General features: G+C 43.0%; 1 protein-coding gene across 3 annotated transcripts in view; it reads right to left on the bottom strand.

The window, feature by feature from the left end:
* LOC121076532 (WT1 interacting protein) overlaps window positions 1-21,268 on the bottom strand; it is a 78,960-nt gene that overhangs the window by 42,562 nt on the left and 15,130 nt on the right. For 2 of the 3 annotated variants that reach the window (XR_005823565.1, XM_040570921.1), the window contains exon 2: window positions 9,539-9,640. Coding sequence is in view for 2 of the 3 variants with exons in the window: in XM_040570921.1 (XP_040426855.1) it covers window positions 9,539-9,640 (102 nt within the window). In the remaining variant the exon portion in view is untranslated. Of the gene's footprint in view, window positions 1-202; window positions 963-9,538; window positions 9,641-21,268 lie in introns of those variants that run through there. The other variant, XM_040570922.1, reaches the window with a different exon arrangement.

The following is a 21,268-nucleotide window of genomic DNA, read 5'->3' as shown; positions in this document are numbered from 1 at the left end:
CTGCCCAAGATGACAACAAGGCTGTGGTAGAGTGGAAAATCCCATCCTCCAACTCACAGGGTGGATTTACTCCTTTGTGACCAACATGTTAATGCTTTCAGCTAAAATGCCTGTCTTTTGCTCACATCCCCTGCCAGAAGGAAGCTTGAAAGACAGAATGCTGAAGTGTTCCCTGTCCTCACATGTCCAGGGACAGAAACACCAGGTCTGCTGCTGTTTATTTCATAAATGTGAAGACAAACTATACCAAACTATACCAACAAAACCTTTTATTTTGTTTCGTACATATGGAGATTCTAGGAAGCATGGTTCCTGGACTCATAAGTAGTAAAAGCATTTTTAAAGGTGAAATGCAGCAGTGAAAACCTTCAATCTGTAAAATTATTTTGTAAGATAAAGCCCCGGCTGCTTTCTGCTGTTAAACACCAATGACGTTTCGGGCCATACAGATGTGTCTCCCTTGAATGAAGTGGTAAACAAGAACTCCTAAGGATGAGTTGGTAACCTAGTCTGGATAGGAGACACGGATGAGGTACACACACACACTTTGTTAGAGAGCACATGCGGATGAGGACAACAGCAGTAGCAAAAACATGCTTCCACTTCATGATGCCTCCATCAGCAAGAGCTTCATGAAACATTTTACTGACAGATCCTGTCCTACTTTGACAGGACTTGCAAGGCAAAGGTGAGAGGCGTGCATGTGGCCTGACATCCTGCCACCACAGTGCGGAGTATCACCAGAAAAAGGGACAGCAAGAAGTCCAAGACTAGAGACAGAAAACAGGCAACATGACTAAGAACAGAATATGATTTAGTTGAAAAAGTACGGGGCAGCTTGGAAGAGCAGCTCTGTTGGTGAGAGAGGACGTAGTGAAGCTTCCATGGCTGCAAAGTGATCATAATCTTGCTTCCTTGGTAAGGGATATGATGGGCTGCCAGCAGTCTAGAGTCTTTAGACCCTGGGAACACAGGAATCCAGGAAAAGCATAAAATACACATAACACTAGGCAAAGTGGAAAGTCATCGGGGTACAGTGAAATTTCAAACAGTGCAAAGGACAAGGGGGAAAGCTGACAATTTTCTGGATAAAGAGGTACTGACAAGCAGTTGAATTAAGGTCTTTACTAAAGAAATTTATTATGCTCATTTGAAATGAAGAACAAAAGATGCCCACACAGAAATAATAAAGTCTGAATTCTTCAGTTGTAGGGTAGGTGCATGCCAGAGCAAACATAGGCAGAGCGAAGGAAGAACTAATCAAGTGAGACAGAAAGCTGGCTTCCCCCTCACAGAAAGTGCACGTGAGAAAAACTGAAATCTAATTCTTCCAAGACACCAGGAAAAGGATCAGTTAATGCTGACCCACAAAGCACACCTCAAGTCAGCCCAGAGCAGGAATAGTGAGCTCCACGCATCCAAAGGACAGGGACAGAGGAATGAGAGATTGAGCCAAATAAGAAGAGAATATGCAAGGGACACACATTTAGAGGGGAGGTCAACCACATGAACGTGGACACGTTTGTGTACATGGACAGGTTTGCACATGAGGCACACATTTACTGGGATAGGCACTGGAAAGAAACTATCAGTTGTGGGAGAAGAACTGACTTACTGAGTGCTGAGGTGATGAAGGACAAAACTGATTAACTGGTACATGTAGACGTAGAGTTTGTTTATTGTTTAAGGAGTGATGATATTAAATTAGAAATTGTTTCAGCAGGCTAGAGTCTTCTGGGGTCTGGCTTTCAGATAAGTGACTGCTCTGAATACTGAAGTATTCACTAGCCATTTTGCAAAACACATAAGAACAACATCTAGCAAAAACCTAGATCAAAAAAATTAAATGAAGCAAACCCCTCATCTCCTTTCATTTGTTTTCCTTTTTCCACTTTTTTTCCCTCCCTGTTTTTCCCTTTGGTTTTAAGTAATACACTCAGAAGTTTCAGAACCTGGAAATAGGAAGCAGAAACATCTGTTGATAATGTCAGTGATTTCCCTGTGCTCTGTTCTGGATTATCTGGATTTCTTCTCCTTTGAGAGATGAACCCAGCAGCACAAGGGAATCTGTTCTCTTGGAGAAATTGAGACGTTTTCCAAGAAAACATTTTAAATGGGCAGAGGGAAAGGCAAGAAAGAGAAGAAAGAGCAGAATGGAAAGATGGAAAAAACAGCAGAGATATGGGCTTCTAAGACAATCAAGAGCTGCAGATAATAGATGTTGATAAGGAAACAGGGTAATTTTTGCAAATCTTGTTATGTGAAACAATAGGTGGCATTCCAAACAAAATTACGTAAGTGATTAGGTTCCCTCTAGTATTTACCATAGCTCTTACAAATAAAAAACAGAGGCAGAAGCCTTCTTAGAGTATATTTTTTGTGTTTTAAATATTTTCCAAACCCCGAAAGGATCATAGGCACTGTCTGTGATTGGTTCTATATTATTAATACAAAAATATTTTGGGAGGAATACATCTATGGTCAGTCAAGCAATGCAGAGAAAAGTTTCCATCATCAGTTGCCAGGCAACCCCCACCAATTAAAATAACCATCAAATACCATGGATTTAATGCTAGAATAATTAATAGCAGAATGCAATTAATACCTTTCAAGGAAACAAGGAGACAGACAAAACAGTGGCCAACTATTCATTGCAATGCCCTCTTCCAATCAGAAATGGAGGACTGAAATGTTTTCCATTTCTCTGTTGGCTAGCTACTCAGGAGAGCAATACTCTGTGTTAAGATAACTATAAACGCATGTGTTTATCTTTGAGCATCTGAGGTGTCCCCCTGAAAGCAAGGGCACAGGATTAGGCTGGTCGGATGAGCTGCCCTTAAAAAACAGGTCCCACCTTGCATTTGAACTAACTTGATGTAAAGCTGTCACAGAAAGGAAAACCCTTCATGACAGAGCATCTATCATCTGTAGAAGGGACGCAGTCAAGGGACCGGTCCATTTATCTGAAAGGCAAGCACTTACATACATCAGTGCTGTGTCAGACCAAGGCTTAGCTGAGGCAGAAAGCAATAGGGAACACTGCAAACTACAAAAACAAAAAAAACTATACCCACAGCTGACTACATTCTACACAGAGGAGAGTTTCCTCCATCAGTTCCATCTCACACATTTCTGATAACCCATTCCCCATCCTTTCTCATGTCTCTAAAGCCTGGAGTACTACCAGATTAACAAGGGCTAAGATAAAGGAAATATTTTCCTACCAGTCGGTACCCAAAGGTACTTGGGCTCCTACAGGGGCTGGTATCCAAGCCTGACTGTTAACTACCAGGAGACAAGATTACATTCCTTTGTTAAGACTCATTCATGGTTCAGAGTCTTGCGCAAAGTAAACCCAAATGTCTGAAGCCAGCTGTCATCTCTATGACTTGACTGCCCTTTTTTTTTTAAAAAAAAAAAGTGAGCACCTCCCTTTTGGTGAGTTTTGCATTAATGGGTACGTCTGGGACTGCAGCTACAGACATACCTGAAATAACTTTTCACTATCCATCTTGATAGGTGTTAGAACTGAAAGCACGGGGCTAAGTGCAGGCTGTAACTTATCCCAAAGACGCAGAATGACTCAGGCAGAATTCTGCACTCCTGGAGCAACGCTGTGAGTTGTCTCAGTTACACAGCTACGCAAACTGCAGTCATAGCTGCATATACAGCCCCTGAAAGACTAGTGCTTCACAAACCCTTTGGTCCTTTTTCTTAACTGAACTCACACCTCTCCCAAGTGTTTAGCTTTCTCAGTGAATCATTCCTCAAAATAACCACCTCACACACAGAGCATCAGGAGCTCCTGCCAGCTCCAGTTATGGCTTGGAAATCACCAAACATTCAGGTGGCCATAAACTCAATCCGAACACGGGGTCTGAGTCGGGGATGAGTAACAATTGCAGTTATGCAAGTTCAGGACATCCAGCTCTCACGCTCCAGGCCACGGGGGTCGGGGAGGAATGTTCCCACATGCACAGCACTGAATCACCCGCCAGCTTGTCTTCCCCTAAGCACCAGGTATTAGCCAATGGCTCTGGCAGGATTACAGACCAAAAATCCCAAAATTCCAGTCTGCTCTGGTCTGACAGTATGTGGTTAGAAAACTGCAGAGAGAAGTGTGCGAGGACATTAGCTACCCAGTAGACTTTCACTGCACAGCAATGTACCCCTTGAAGCAATACTCATTAGCTCCTCTGCCTTACACGTCCTCAGAGTGTTTTCTCAATGCCCAGAAGAGCTGCATGAAACAGCAGTAGGCAGATGAACAGATACTGAAGCTATGACTCAGTCACCTAAGATTTGGCCACGAGGCACTGAAGAGTTAAAAGCCAACAACACACATTTGTACCACTGTGACTACCAACCCATCAGTAGATGTACAATACAGGTAACAGATTTGACACTGAATTTTGTTTTATTCTACATGAACATTGCATTCACAGAGAATTTAATTTAAAATTCTGAATCAAGTATTGGCTATAGTGCAATCTGGATGCAGTGACTCACACTAGACTTATAAATATGCTGTGAGGGACAGAACAAATACGGATTGAAAACCAAAACAAACCTTCCACTGGGAAGTTTGCTGTTTCTTTTTTTTTTTTTAAACTCAGCTACCTTAAGATGTTCTGTGCCTTACCACTGCCAAAAGCAAACAAAGTGTCAACCAGGGGCAGCAAATACGCAAAAGAACATTTCCAGTGTCACAAGGAACTTCTCAGTACAAGCAGGGACACAATCAACCTTTTATTAATACACATTTACATACAGTAGCAATCAGTGGCCTCAGCAAGAAGGCAGCTGTTGTCTCCAAGATGTAATACAAGTGTAAAGAAAGGTTGCATCTACAGCCATGAACTGATTCCCCTTTCACACCAGCTGGAGAGCATGGGCTAATTCACAACTGTGCTTCGTACCTTCAGGGCAACAATACCTACTGCTACAGTCGCTCCACTTGGACCTTTTAAAATGAGTGTGCTGTCATCCTTCACCGTAACCCTTCTCTTAGAGCTTGTAGCAATGAGGTTGGGGAAGTCTGGACAAAGGCTAATGCTGATGCAGCAGCAGCACTGTCGGTAATCAGCTGAACTGTGAAACCTTCACGAGCTGTCCCTTAAAATGAAACTGCCGCAAAAAAAACCCCCATGAGTTCTCCAGTCTAATCAATACCTACTAGGTAAGAAATGAGCTGCATACCTTCGGGATTATACAGTTTGCTTTAGGCTTCTGATTGATCTTGCAGTGATTTCCTGTGCCTTAAAACCAGTGGCAAAAGTGCAAATTAAAGACGAATGGCATGCTCAAACATTTGACTTCAAGAACAGAATGTGTCCCTGTTTTTCACGGTAAAATACATCTCAGCTTTTTGAGCCTGAGACTTCAAACCCTTAGCTCTGCAAGTACCACATGGAAGTAACAAATATCAAACTGGTACCTCCTCAGCACAGAAATTTATCTTTACTGCAGTATCTACAATCACTGCCACTGGATTAAAATATTCAACCTGAAAAGATGCTGTGGGAGGCACTATGATTTGAGCATTGTTCTGCCCCCTGAAACCTAGAGGTGCCTGGTAAGTTATTTTCTATAACAAGCAGCAAACAGATCCTATTAATTCCTCCAACCAACCACCCTCACTGAGGGCATGCAAGTGACCTGGCATTATTTTAATTATCCTTCACAAAATCCTGTCATGCTCTGAAATACTACCAAGAGGAATTAGATGATGAGCTTTTCAGACATTTTTCAGCTCTTGTCTACCATAAGTAGAATTTGCAACTGAACTCCTGCCAAAACTGAAGTTTTACACTTAACGGAAGGGACAACGTATACTGTTGCCTAAATTCATCTCTGTTATTTAAGATTCAGCAAAGCATGCTTACATATGAATAATGTAACTTTTTCAAGCACATTTAAGCATTTTGCTGAATCAAGGCCTAAAAAGAGGTTTCACTGGTGTTAGAGCTAAAAGAAGATTTGAATCTACATTTAAAAAGCATCCTAACAAACTTCAGTTGTTTTCTGTAGGAAAACTATCTGAGGATAGTGATCTACATTTAACTATTTGGTCCCAGCGAATGATCCCATTCTCTTCAGGAATTGTGTGACACATTGACAGGCATCAAAAAGGGCAGCACTGGGTAAAGCCCTGTGCTCCCCTTGGAAGGCACAGGATGGCCCATTCTGCCACACGCTGCCCTTTTCAACCACAGTACCCTGGTAGATCATCTTTAGCACTGAAACCAAAGTTAAACTTAAAGAGATACCTAATAAAGGAATCTGACTCTGCCAGAGTTTTGTTCTCATGGTGTCTTCCTATTTATCTGCCTAACAGCACTTGTCTTGCTGAGCTGAAAATACTCACTGCTGAGCACTGAACTAAGGCCCTTGGAGGCTCTCCTACTCATCGTCACATTTTAGTCTGAGTGGTCTCCAAACCACAGCTTTTCCCAGGAGTGCAAAATATACTTCATTGTTGTTGGTTAAATATTGGGCTTTTATCTAAATCAAATGTCTTCAGGTACAGAATTTTCCTTCTTTGTTTACTGACTTACTTTCTAGATCTGTTATATTCCAAGGTACCTGCTATAGGGTAGTTTGGATCACTCTTCTTATTTAGAAAGAAATAGAAAAAAAGGCAAGCGTGTAATCTTTATCTCAGATTTCCAAGTATAAATAACAATCCACTCAGAAACTGTCTTAGGCAACCACTAATGTACTCCTCTACTCTCCCGTCAAAGGCATAGACCGTAATGGCCAGGAGGAACATTAGTCTGTGGGATGTGACTTCCTGCCTAACAAAGGTCATTAATTATCAATTATCACTCAGTTACCTGTGTATTGGATCCAAAAGCTTGGCTCAACTTAAGACACTTTCCAAAGGGACATTTGGTCTTAATTTGAAAGCACCGAAGAACACACAATCTGTCACTTATCTTGCTGTTTTGTTCCAGCAATTAATCATCCTCCTTATACAAAATGTCTCTGATTCCCTATTTGAATTGTGTAGTTTCAGCTTCCAGAAGAAGTCTGTCTTGCATTTGCCTCTAGTATGCATGAAACCACTTCCTAATGCTGTTTCCTGGTAAAAGCTGATTACTAGCTCCAGCCAAGTTCCTCCCCCTTTATTATTTCTAATACTCAAAATACACTGGACTCTCATGATTATCTTTTCTCCAGGCTTTTATCACCTGCGTAACTCCTCCTATCAGATCCTCTCCAATTCTTCCTCATCTTTTTGAAAGCCAGCATGAAAACTCAAGCACAGAAGCCTCAGCTGGGTCTCACATTCAAGGTAAAATGTCACATTCAAGGTAAAATGAGCCCCTCATTCATAAACTCCAGTACTGTGAGAAGCTCATGTTCAGTTTCTCATACGAGACGTCCAGTAACACCTTCTCAGCAGCACATTCCAGGATGCAGCTCCCACAAATGTGACCTGCATGCCTCATTCATTCCCAAGGTCTGGATCTACCAACTGCACTGCCCCAGAAGTTAATGCAACATCCCCACTCTCGCTGTGCTCACTTTGATACTATTCAGGAGCAGAGCTGAAAGGAAAAACTCTGCTTTTGACTCACAGTTGACCATAAGTTTTGATCAAGTATTTCACCTGCTGCTGCTATATTAACAGCTTAGATACCTTCCAGTGCTTAACATAAGAAAGGCCCCACACGCTCCCCTTTCATCAGGTTTGTATTGGAGGTTGCAGACAGAAGGAAATCCAAGCACTTCTTGCTTGCAAAACCTCCTGGCAGATAATAGCTGTGCTCTCCAGCCCATGAACAGCACAGCGAGAAGCCCAGAGACAACCTGGAGCACTGTTTCCTCATGCGTGTATATGACTGACTCACAGAAAGTGGTGTGAATCACAGAATTCCACCAGCACGGTGGGGTGAGGCAGAGTTACACTCTGAAAGGGCATGTCTCAAGTCGCCCTGTTAGATGTACACTGGCCACACACAGCTCGCCAGGATGGTCACAAAAGCTTGATGTACTTTCAGATAGTTAAGCTGGGATTGTGTTTTGCTGTTAAAATACATTCCCCAGCCCTTATATATTCTTCTGGGGAAGAGTGTGACACTTGTGTACAGGCCCCTGTGGCAACAAACACACATCCTGGCTACTTTTAAAAAGAGCCTGCCCCACAGAGGAAGCTGGAATTCACCCATGCAATTAGGCTAGGTAATGTTGGTGATGAGTGGATAGATATTATCCGATATCATATTTTGTAATCCTTTGCTAAGCAGGATGCTGAAGCACTTCGTTTACTCTGGGAGCCAACAAAATAGCTACTCATTCAGTGTCAGGCTTGAACAAAGTTATGAGTGATCCCTGAAGCTCTGAGACAAGTTTATTCTAGAACCTGGTAATGGTCCAGAGCGATTTATAAAGGTCACTGAACTCTACGTTCAGGTTGTAGGTTTCTTTAAACAAATATTTACTTATCTGTACAAATCTCAGGAGAAAAGACAAGACTTCTCCTTTCAGAAGTGAACTTCACAATGGTTCTTTTCATTATAAACTTACTTAGTTTTATGCCAATAATCTTTTACTCTTTTTCTAATCCTTAATTAATCCTTTTTATAAACAATTCACACTCAACACATTCTGCTCATGGTAAATCTTTTGCTACGTATATTTATCACAACAAGATCTTCAATATCCAGGCAGATACTAACAGCCTAAGTAAATGTGTGGCTATATCAAGGAAAGTTACCTGACTCCTGAAAATGCGTTCTCATACTTCCCTTGAACTTGGTGGGGAGTCTGAGAGGGCTCGGCACTTTCAAAGAAGACACTGAGAAAGTTTCCAACTTCACTTTAATGCCCAGCTAAAAGGAAGCACTTCTGAAAGTGCTGTCCCGTATTTTCCAAGCCCTGTTTTCCCTGGCAAAGCCATGACTTCCTCAAATCACAGAGTGCATCACTCTTACATTCAAATCAAAAAAAAGGAACCTGAAAAGGTTCTGAGAGTAGCATTGGAGACAGTGATTTAACCACACAGCTTTCCTCTGAAAAATCAAAACATTGTAATAGCTCAAGGGGTTTCAACTCATAATTTCTGTTTGTTTTTATCACATTCAAACATAAGAAAACAATTTTTGAGCACTACATACACACAGAAATTACAAATGTGTGTTTGATTGGAGCTGAATTTGCAAATAGAAAGTGAGGGAAAATGGGTTTGGCTGCACAAATTTTACTGTTTTTCTGTAAAAGTAATAAATATGCATTACAGTTTCATAAACAAGTGATTTAAAGTACATAGTGCTTATAAAAGCCAGGTTGAAGCCGTCTTGTAAATGCAGCCCTTAAAACAACCAAATACTACTTTTTTGGCCTGTCACTTAAGAAAAAAACATTGAACACTTACAGATGGTAAATAAAAAACAACTCTTGAAGCTGGACTCTTGCATGGGAATTTTGCCTCAGGAAACAAGCAAGATGAGGTCTCACCTTGCACACTGGTTGCTACAGGAATATGTACTACAAAAGGAAGCCACTTAATAAGGCTACAGTAAGTCTGACTTACCACAAGAGCAGCACGTGAAGCAGTTGGTATGATAGAGGTTACCCATTGCTTGGCAAGCCTGGCTCGCTCCATACACACCTTTTCCACATTTTATACAGATACCTACAAAGAAGAAACAGAACGAACGTTAGAATTTTCTGCAGCTCCTAAAACCAGCTCTGGGCCATTGATTCATGGCACTCACAATACCCTCAAATCAATGAGCTCCTCTACATCAATAGATTCAAGTACTCAAGTCAGCAGCAGGCAGCTTGTGTGAAATAGATGCATTGAAATTAACCCAAAATAAATGGGGGAAGTGGAGGGGGGGGGCAGAGCCTCTGCTGGTGATTCAACACATGGAGACTGAGGCTGGCTAAACACAGAAATCCCACAAAGACAGGTGAAATCACAAACAGAACAGATCTACATGGCCTCTGGAAATAACTAAATTTGCTGAAGAAATAATCTAGTGAGACCTTCATAACTAAGTGCTCCACCATATTACATTCAGTAATCACTAATGAAACAACAATCAGGTCCAAAATGAAAACATTTCTTCTCTTTGACCCTCTCCAGAAACACGATACATCAGCAGTGCTGGCCCATGGTGGAAGCCATGCAGCACAGGGACATGGGTCTTTGTCCGTTGGATTTAATAATTAATTTTCCATGAACAGTAATAAGCAACCTCATAAACATAACCTGGGAGCTTACAAAACAGAAGAGCAAGGCATCTGCCTTCCTAAGGGCAAGAAGCCCATGTGGCAGTTTTGCAGTGGGGTCAGAATTCACCTTCACTGCTTGAGCCTGCTCTTGGTGAAGCTGGGGATGCCTCTCATATAGTCTGCAGGAGATCAAAGTACAAAGAGCCAACACAGTGCTGGCAAATTCAGCTCTTAGTCCCACACAGGGCATTCACTACAAAGAGGAAATGAAATGCTGGAGAATCTGCATCCTTCCACATACTCAGGAGCATAAGTTTATCAGAGATGCCCAGTGGTCTCTACTGTCGCTGTACAGTACATCTCAAAACAAAGATGTGTGATTTTGGAAATACAGTAGAAAAAAAAAAGGGTTTTCTGCCTCACACAACTTTTGAATGAAGCTGTTGTGCTCATGTGCTGTTTGAGGCCCTCTTTCTACAGATGCATGCACTAATACACTTGAAAGTCTAGCAAATCAAGAACTAAAAAAAAAATCAGGCTTTAATCACCCAGAATTTTCCCCTGCTGCGCTGTGAACATTTTACATGCACATGCATTCACATACACGCACAGAAGATATAAATATTTATATAACATTAATATATTATGAGCTGGTAGAAACTTAAATAGCAAAAAAAAAAAGCCCAAAGTTAATTAAAGTTAATATTGTCAGATACCAATGTCCCAAGCTAAGCCTGTAACCCTGAACCAGCTGTCAGCTATATCCATCAGTTCACTGCAAACAAAGTGTTGGGAAAATATTCTGGTCCTTAGACAAGCTCAGCTCTGACACAGGACATGGAAATTTCAGCATATTTGTTGCCTCATCCAAGGCTGTTATGTCTACTTATTTACTTGTAGCCAAAGGTTATGAAAAAGGTCTGCTATTTGCCATGAGTTAATGGTTAACTGCTGATGAAAGATGGCTATTGATTACTGGGGACACCGATCAGAAAACGCATCCCAGCACCAGCACTACAACCAAACCAAGCAGCCAGAGCAACCCACAAACCTGCTGTGTCTCCTCACGTGCTACAACCCATGACAACTGTGGTCCCTCCCGGCCTCAGAGAGAGGAGAGACAGAGCAGAGCAGACGGCCTTCACTTCTGAAATGAGCAATTTCAGCATAAGGTCATGATACAATATTTGTCTACTCTTGGTAATGGAGCCAGAAGGGAGCTCTTTCAGAGCTCCCCAGCTGTCTGCACCTTTCTTGCCCATCTCTTCACACCAAATGTTTACCTAAGACAGATGGCTATTGCTAGCCTGGCTGGGAGGTTACACAGAAACCTACCTTTTCCTATTTACGTCTGATTTTACTCCGAGGATAGCAGAAATCCAATCTGTAATTCTTACATCTCTATGAGTTCTCATGCACTAATCTACTGCAGCCACAAGCCTCTTTGATAAATTAAGTTATTGCCTAATTTCTTTGCCATTGCTCCACTGAACCGTCAGAAGCAAAAGGATTTATTGTGAATGTTAAACTTACATTGGCCTTTGCAGCAAGTGGTTTGTTAAGAGCAGCTGTCAGTTTGTTAACTCATTTTCTCTAAAAGACCAGTCATTAGCTCCAGGAATAAATGACCACAGAGACCATTAGCATACTAAGAAGGCACATGTATAATTCCAAAAGTGTATTTTGGAAAATATATACGCAGCTGTGGTGTGAGCATACAGTGAGCTCATAACTGCCTAGGAAAAGCACTGATTACACGGCTGTTCAGGTCTGGTTTTCCACCAGTCACAGCCCAGACCGCACATTGCAAGCTTGTGAAAGCCTTGACATAACAGCTAAATCACTTTTTTTTTCCAGGTTTATTTCCAAAGCTTGTTAAACTGCCTGTGAAGAATGTTCTGTTACAGAGCAAGCACGTCTTATTTCTGACACCTCACTTTACATGACTTCACATCAAGTGTTTCAGCCTTCGTGCAACTCCTTACCCCTCACACTGCCTTGACTCTAAGCAGCCAACAGTTCCTCCAGATCCTTAGCACACCAACTGCTGCATTTTCACCCAGGTCTACTCTCCTACAGAGCTGGTCTCTCTCTTCAGCTGGGAAAAGATGTTACAAGATCTTTCATATACATGAATTCTGCATAAAGGTTTGCTCAGCTGGAACAAAACATTGCAGCCTTCTTTAGCTGACGTTTCTATCCTTACACAGTATTTAACTAAAATTGGAGAGAAAAAAATACTAAACATACAAACACTGTGGACCTCAGCAAAAGTTCATCAATAAAAAAAGCAATGCTAGAAGGAAGGAGCTCCCTGAGAGTCCCTACTAGAGTTAGCTGCAGCATGTTGCCTGCACTCCCCACGCCTGTAACCAGCCCACTCCATTGACCTTGACTGTACCGTACAGCAACAGAGCCACCAGAACAGCAATGCTCTCTGGCTAGCACACACATTAGCAAATCCTGATAAAAGCACCACAAGAAAATAAGACAAAAATTGTAACCTAGACATGTATTTTCTGTTGCAGTCAATGATTTTGCTCCAAGACCCGAGAGACCATAACATGACCCAGTATAATGGGCAAAGGGACCAGCAGCAACCTAGAGAAAACATTAGAGCTATGCAGTAAGCCTGCTGTAACATAGGTGTAAGAGTTCCTTGCAGTAGCCTACACGTTCTAAGAAGCTCACTTTGAGACCTAGACATCAAGTTCTGGGATGATCTTCCTCCTGACAAGCCTTTGCAGTGTCCTTTTGACCATTCAGTACAGGTTGCGGACTGGTACCTCATACAGATTTCACCTAGTTTTAGGGAAAAGGCAGTAGCCAAGAGGTGAGATGTCCTACATATAACAGGAGATGTATAATAACCTTTTGGCTAGGCTTTGTCCTCGTGCACATGTGGAACTCAACCTGAGCCTAATTCCATCCTCACTTAACCTGAGTCAATGGTTTAGCACAACTACAAGAAAAATGGTACCATATGGCCCCTCTCGACTTCAGCAAGCAGCAGTTGCATGAGCCAGAGGGAGAATCTGGCTATCACATTCCCTGACAGCACGCCACAGCTCAGGGATGAGCTGCAGCTTTACTGCCTTACAGCCATACCGTATCTCCAGGATAAGTGCTACATGCTGCCTACAGTAGGAAACAACCATGCCCTGTCGTCAAGAGTTATGGTAAAGCTAAAATTAACAACTAACACATGGCACAGATGAATCCCTCCCTGCCTCTGCAGTTCCGTTCATGCTGCAGGGCTGGGAAGAAGGTGGGTGAAATTTACCCTCGGGCTGCTGCAAAGTCCCATTTTTTCTATTCTCACAGGGAAAGACTATCTCTACAAACATCCACAACAAATTTTCTATAATTTTGGCTTACTCAAGATGTGGGGAATGAAAACCTACAGCCATCAATCAGGAAAAACAAAGAAACTGAACTGCAGCCAACTGTGAAAGCGGGACTGCGGAGGGGCTGTGCTAGCCGTCCGTGAGCCACAGACCACTGGAGGCATTCCTCCAGCCTCTCACACCTGGGCAGGTTTTACACAGGATGTTGTTACTACCTTTAATAAATATTCTGCTAAGAAGCTGGGTAAATATGGAAGCATCAAAGGTGCCTTGAGCTGGCCAGCCATGCTGTGCTGCAGCGCTACCTGCCTGAGCTGACGGTGGCTACTGTGCAGACATCCTGGGCTGCAGCAGCTCCGGATGCCGTGAGGTGACTTCAGCAGAGAAAAATGCTCCCTTCCTTCCAACAAACACAGGAGGAGGGATGTTCCAATACACACGTCATCCCCCAGTCAGAGTCTGATAGAAAAAATAAGGCACCTACACAGGACATGGGCAGAGGCTCTTCGCAGCAGGCAGGGAGGAGCTGGGAACCCTCTGTACCCCGGCCCTTGCCACCACCGGGAGCTCTCACCGAAGGGCTTGAACTTGTCACCTAGCCCAGCAAATTTTTCAAGGTTTGATTACCCAACATGAAATCTGACACATGCAAGTTAAAAAATATACTCTGGACACACTCAGCAGCAACATAATTGCACGAAGAGTTGGGCTTAGCCTTTTTGGGATAGGTATGAGGGAGGCACCATCTGGGTAAGCTACCTTACCCGGGGAAGCTTTCCCCCCAGGGAAGATCAGAAGAGATCACAACTTGATTTAAAGTTGAAAGTGACAGACTGAGACAAATGGGAAATGCTCAGGTAAACTTTTTGAACTCCCTCCCCAGGCACAGCCTGTCCACAGCTGGAGCCCCAACATTTCGTGGCCGGGAGGGACCTGGCCCCAGCCAGCAGCACAGCCTTGGTTTGCACATACCCACACACGGGGCTGGAGCAGGTTAAACTGGGGGGGGAAATGGGCCACCAACACCACCTAATACAAGTCCCAGCTTAAGCGAAACAAGAGCAGAAAGCTCCTTGCTGTCATTATTAAACTTTATTGACATCGTCCCCAACCTAGTTTTCCTCCTCACAGAAAGATCATAAAAATGTCATCAGTAAACTACTCAGGCTCAAGATACCTACATACCAACTTGACAAGATCTCTATCACTTCTGTGCCCTCATACTGCAGGAGGCCTTACTCAATTTACAGGTTTGGTACAGAGAACTTACTCAGAAAATGGAAATTAGACATGAATTTCTGTCCAGTTAAAATGCGACGAAGCTCACATTCACTGAAAAGTTTTGTAGAAGCAAACTATGTTCAAGTTTCAGCTCCTGGAAAAAATACCTTCACTCTGCCTGTTACTTAACAAGGCTGTGGCTTGCACGGAACAAAGCTGGTGGGAGAGGTCAAAGTCAGGAAAGGAGTTGCTGGGACCAGTTCCAGGCACAGCACTGCTGATCAGGACACTGGAGCCAAGCTTTACCTGCCTGAAGGAATCTGTGCTGCCAGCAGGTCAGCAGGGCTTGGCATCTGCCTATTCCAGCCTGCTTAAATACATCGGCTGTTCTGTTTGGCTGGAAACTTTCCAAGGTTTCAGACATAGGGTGAGGTGTTGGGTGCGAGTTTGAAAAGACAGAAGGCTGTAGAAATGACTCTGGCACCACCCTCCCCGACTCTGTATTTTAGCAGCTATAAACTCAGCAAATCTCTGTGCTGGTGAATTAAACCCTGGCAGCTCCAGGTCAGCATCGCAGAGCGGGTAATGTCATGGGAGCCAGTATCAGCTCTGATTAGCAGCTGCTGGAAACTGGAAGGCTTTTGTTACTGTTAAAGTAGATCCACCCAATCACGCAGTGAAAGCCTGAAGCTAGTACAGCAAAAGCTTATTGCTTCATACAGTATGTGAAATTACTGCTCTGAACCATGAAATTACTGACACTATCTGCACAGAGTTCATCCTGCCTTGGCCACAGCCGGCGTGCCTCTGCATAACTTTCTTTTGTGCAGATATCTAACTCTGCCACGGAGCCTCGCGACGGCACAAGGCATATCACAGGGCTATTGTTCTCCACAGTGTTTTACTTACACTGACACTTGGTTTACAAATATTCATTCATTTCTCTGCTTCTTGATTTAGTGCATGGCAGTTCCAGGATAATTTATACTTCTCACTTGGCATTTATAAAAGGATCTTTTGCTACTGAGGCAACGAACTGGAAGACCAAATAGTTCTTGTGGGCTACATTACGATCTGTGCTGCTTTGGGTTGCGTTGTCTGATTCAGAACTCAGCTGACTGCTCAAGCTTCATGCCCAAGTTGACAACCACAGCTAGAAGCACAAGGGGACTTGCAAATAATTTCAACTGCATTACTGGGAGAAAAAAAAAAAACTGCTTCTAAAAGCACCTTGTTATTACTGGGATTATCAAAGCAAGGAGATGTACAGCTGTGAGCAAAGCAGAGCACCACTGGGAATGACCAACTCTTTCAGGGAAAGTATGTCTATAAAACCCCTTCCACATCCTATTCACCCTCCACTGCTGAACACCTCACTGGACACGCATCCTATCATAGCTACATTTACAGGGTTTATGTGGGTGCCATGCCACACCTACCTCCAGCTGTTCGCCAACACAAGGCATTACCGTCCCTTCAGATCCACCAGCAGAGCTGGTTGGGTCTGCTCCCAGCCATCCAATTTCACCCCAAAGGGCCCAGGTCAACAAGACCTTTCAGCTTAAAATGCTTACCTTGGCTTTTTTCACCTGACACATAGTGAAGCATGAACACACAATTCAGACCGCTTGAGGAGTGGCAATTTCCAGCACAGTGGTAGCAGCGATCAGATGAAAACAGGCTGAGGCCAGCAAAAACCTGAGCTTGTATGACTGCTGGCAGGGAAGGACACACCACCGCATCCAGGGGCTGCCAGGTAAACCTGACAGAGAGGCATAGAAGTCACCCATAGAGCAGAAATGACTTATGCTCCTGAAGACCTTGGTTTCAGCCCAGAAAGATCTAATCCAAAAGCTCCAAAGCAACACCCAAAGCTCCCTGGTGCTCCTGAGCACATTTCTTGTTGGGAAGGTGATTCATGAGAGTGCTGGGGGTGTTCAGCAAGTCATTTAGCTTCCCAGTCTTGGCTCCTTTATACAGGAAAGGGGAGCCACTGACACCTATGCAGTCTTCAAAGAAAAGACAGTTAAGCCTTCTGAGATAACACTGGAGAGATAATCAATTAAATACTTGAGCTCCAAAGAATCCATACAGCCAAGTAACAGTGACACTGAAAGCACCAACAGTGCAGCCCAAATCCGCTGAATTACCCAGCATGTCAGACCTAGAAACATCAGCTGCACACAGGTCAAGCTGGAGAGACATTTCATTGCATTCTCCTGACATCGCCTGTATGAGTCATCACTAATATATGGCAGAAAAAGGTCATATATTACAGCTGCCTTCCTTGACATATTTAAAATGGGTTCATGATTAAATAGGGAGACTAGTCAAAAAGTTTCCAGGTGCACTTTTCTATTTTCTTAGATAATGGTCTATTTCCAGAATGAGCATGACATTCTGGAAAAGGCATGACATTATATAACCACATTGGGTTATAAATTCAACAGCTCCTTCCATGAGCGCTACCCCAGCATTATGCACTGACATCAGCCCCGTACTTGTACCACCTACCCCGCTAAGGTGCCACAGTCATTGATGTCCCCTTCCAACATGGAGGTTATCATTTCCAGAACTATAAACAGGTTTTCTTAAATAAAAAGCATGCACATAGGTAAATATTATACAACAGTGTTTAAAAACACAGAACTATTCACTCAAGGTAAGCTGGAAATCACCTAAAAGCCTCAGTGACCTTAAATACAAACTGGTTGGAGGTTTAAGTCATTGCAAGTGAAGTGACTCAAGGATGCTTTCGAAACATGGTGGGGAGGGTGGAACATACCTTCCTGTAAGGGCATCCAAGGATAGCAATTTCAGAAAGTCATTTGCTGTAGGCTTCTCACACCTCCAACTCATGAAACGTTTTAATTCTAAAATAACTATTCTGGCAAGCCCCATTTTCCCTGCCCTGGCTACGGTGAAAAGCTTAGTCCTTCACCAGGCAGTAAGGCCCAGGGAGGAGCTCAACGCTAGTGCAAACAGTGGAGCTCCTCTTCCAGCAGGACAGGAAGACTCTCAGACCATAAGAAAAAAGCCTGCCCTGATCTAGCAAGACAAAAACCCTGAAGACAGCTGGTCAAATACAGCACTGGCAACATGTAAACAGGATATTCTAGTTTTGCTTTCTTCACCTCCCTATCCCCTGGGAAACAGTAACACTAAATGCTATATATACAGGCTCATTTCCTTCCTATGGATCCAACTGGAAAAGAAAAAAATATCAGAAAAATGAACATACCGCCAACATGCACTGCAAGATGAGTGAGTCTTCTACAAACCTGGCCAGTCCCACACGTTTGGCTGCTCTTCAGCACAGACCAAAGGCATACAAGTAGCATTGTTTAACTTTTTGTGTCCGTCTCCTGGTTGCAATGATTCTTACCAGAGGACAATTCTGAGCTTGCATAACCATGCTAGACCTGAGCTCAATTTCCATCTTCTGTGACTTGCTCTCCAAAGCCAGACAGCACTGTTTAGACCCTTAGGAGTGAGAAAATCTCACTTCACTCAATAGCAGCCTTTCCCCTGAAATGGGCAGTGTTGGTGCAATAGATGAGGCCATTCTCCAGTGATGGAATAAAACCAGCTTTACAGCTCAGTACCATATAAAAAAGAAGCTACACAATGTAAAGTACTGATGGTTAACTTTGTATTGGCATGATTTCTGCTAGGTCAGGTATCAACTGTCTGGACTGCTTTGACTTTTTGCTGGATCAGGTATTGCCTGTTCTGGATCAGGTAACAGTCTGCTCTCCAGCAGCTGGCATGAACTCTAGGGTACGTGGTCTGTCTGGCTATTTCAACAGAAATGTGAACACACAATCTATGTCCAGTTTAGTGCTGCTAAATGATCCAGGAATGCACAAATATCACACTCAGTAACATCGCTCTTCGCCTGCTTTGTCCCTCACTGTCTCACTCATCTTGATGCAGAATAGGAGCAAAGTGGATATAAAAGGTCAGAAAATGGGGAAGAAGAACAGAGACGGTTTTCCCAGATGAAAAGAGCAGGGAAATAGACATGGTTATAGCATTCAACTAAATTTTGGTTTATTGCACACTTTGGTCTGTGTTCCCCATCTGTTCTGTACCATCTCCCAACTAGTGACAAACCATCATCCAGAATTACAAGACTGCAGGCCTAGAACCTCGCTTGGTTTTGCCACCACCCAACTTTTATGTTCGCATGGACAGACTGGTGGCAGAAATGCCTGGGCTCCTCTGCAAAAACTGGGCACAGAGGAAAAGAAGTACAAACCGCTGACCGTGTTGTCTTAGAAAGGACGTTGCAAAAGAAACTAACTACAATGTGGTTTCGGCATAACCTGCTCTTTTCACCACCTGCCCACTGCACCTGCAGCTAGAGCCCGGCCCACCATGTCTACAGAGAAACCTGCAACTACTTACCGAAGTGCTAAGCTGCTTCTGTTAAAGAACATGTGTCCTGCAACAGCAGCTTGGCACAGAGATGGCTGATGTCGAAGTCTATTTGCTTGAGGGATGAGAGGAATTACCTTTAGAAAGGATCCCTGTGCAGAGCCCTGGTAAGCTGGTGCCTAGTGAGCACTGTCTTCACAATGCAGATGTGGGCAGCTGCCAGCCAGCCCTCAGTGCTGGGGACCCAACCGCACATCACAGCAGGTCTGCTCCAAAACTAGCACCAGGTGCTCCCTCCATACTTACCCTACATCCTCTTAAGCCAAATTTTAGAATGAGGACTCCGTTTCTCATGAAGCAGGATGTCAGGCAGAATCAAGTCAAAGTAGCGAGCAAGGTGTGAGCCTTCTCTCCCAGTCCTGACACACAGCACAGAACCCCAGTGCCCAGACAGCTCCCGTTTAGTGAGCAGTACATCAGCTCCACCCATGGCCACCAGATAGGAAAGGAGTTGTGGCTTCATTTGTAGCAACACTTACAGAAACACTACCAAAACAGAGTGGAGTAAACACCTCTCAGATAATTATTCATTAAAACTATTTAAAGGAAGCAAAAAATGCAAAACCAGGGAAAGAATGAGCAGACAGAAAAGACTGAAGGGCTAGAAAGGCAATTTTCCACTTTGTTAGTTTCAGTAAGAAGTCTGCAAATAAATGTGAACTTACATAATTTATCAGCCAAACCTCCCCTCTGTTTTGAAAGGTTACACAAAGTGGTGAAATGTTAGTTAATTATGTCTTAGAGGATCAGCTAAAAAGTAACAAATGTGTAATGCTCTCATAATTAAAATAATAATAAAAGTCACCGCTTAACTGATATGAGAAGGCTCTATTCATAGCAGCTAAAAGGAACATTCATTCCTCTTTACATCATCCCTTCAGTGTTATGTCTTGATAAAATTTTCAACAGCAGGTGAAATCACTAAAAATTGGAACCTGTGAAAAAGTTTCCTATCTGGTTTTAATTAACACACTCAGCAAAACACAGAGGAGCAATAGAGAGTGGTAACCACTTCAGCTGAGCTGTCTGTTCATCGTTACAGAGCAGGTGGAAACCCCACCAGTGCCGAGCACTTCCCTGCTATTAGAGCAGCAGTTCACATTCGGATCGTGACAAAAAGAATGAAAGATAATTCACAGCTGATTATGATCAACATAGTAATTGCTGGCAGTCTTAAGTTTCAGAAGGGTCCACCTAAGAAGCGGGCACTATAACCACTGCTGCTGAGACTGACTGAGACCAAGCCAGTCATTCAGGACCAGCATGCGAATCTCTCAGTTGTGATGCTCGTTGTCACTTGCTAAACACTGCAGCACAAACTAACACAACCATTCCCTTAACTTCAGGTAAGTCCTTTTGGAACCTTTCCTTTCACTGTATCCACTAAGAAATAAATTTGTAAATGTCCCCTTAAAAAAAAATCCACAAAACTTCTATTGAAAACTAGCTAAAAGAATTAGTGTATTTGGTTTTGTTTTCTCATTGATTACTAGAGCCTTTGTTTCCAGATGAATCCAGCCTCTTCTGTGATTATATCCATGGAAATAAGGGTAGCTTTTTCTAAATCAATGAAGTCTCTCTACTGGGCTGTCTTTGTAAGGTTAAGAGCAAAGTACAGTCATTACTAAGCTGGTGCCTACATGTTCCCTGCTTCTCCTACTGGTGCTTTTGAGAGAAGGATTTTATTATTTTGGGAGATGAGTTTTTGTCCAATGTATAGAAGAAATCATTGTTCAACCTCCATTAAACAGATTCTGTTTCAGTCTAGTATCATACACAATATCTCCTCTAGTTATTGTCCACAATAGCCAAGAAGAGAGATGTTTCCTCAAACCAAGAAAAACTAAGCAATCAGTACAACTGGCTGTTGTTCCGAATTGATTTTCATCTGATAGCTTCGATCCCTACATTTCCTTACACCAACTGACACATTACAAAGATATACAGTGTGAAATAGGAGTTAGCTGAGCAACTTACACCTTACTCCCCCCCAAAAGTTAAAAAAACTATGTTCCTCTACACCGCTAGTTTTAAAACTCAATGCTTTACTTGCTGAAACATAATTAATACCCAAG

The sequence above is a fragment of the Cygnus olor genome, chromosome 12, assembly GCF_009769625.2.
Source record: "Cygnus olor isolate bCygOlo1 chromosome 12, bCygOlo1.pri.v2, whole genome shotgun sequence".
In the NCBI taxonomy this organism is placed as follows: Eukaryota; Metazoa; Chordata; class Aves; order Anseriformes; family Anatidae; genus Cygnus; species Cygnus olor.
The sequence above is the reverse complement of the archived record's forward strand: the minus strand, read 5'-3'. Positions and strand labels throughout refer to the sequence as shown.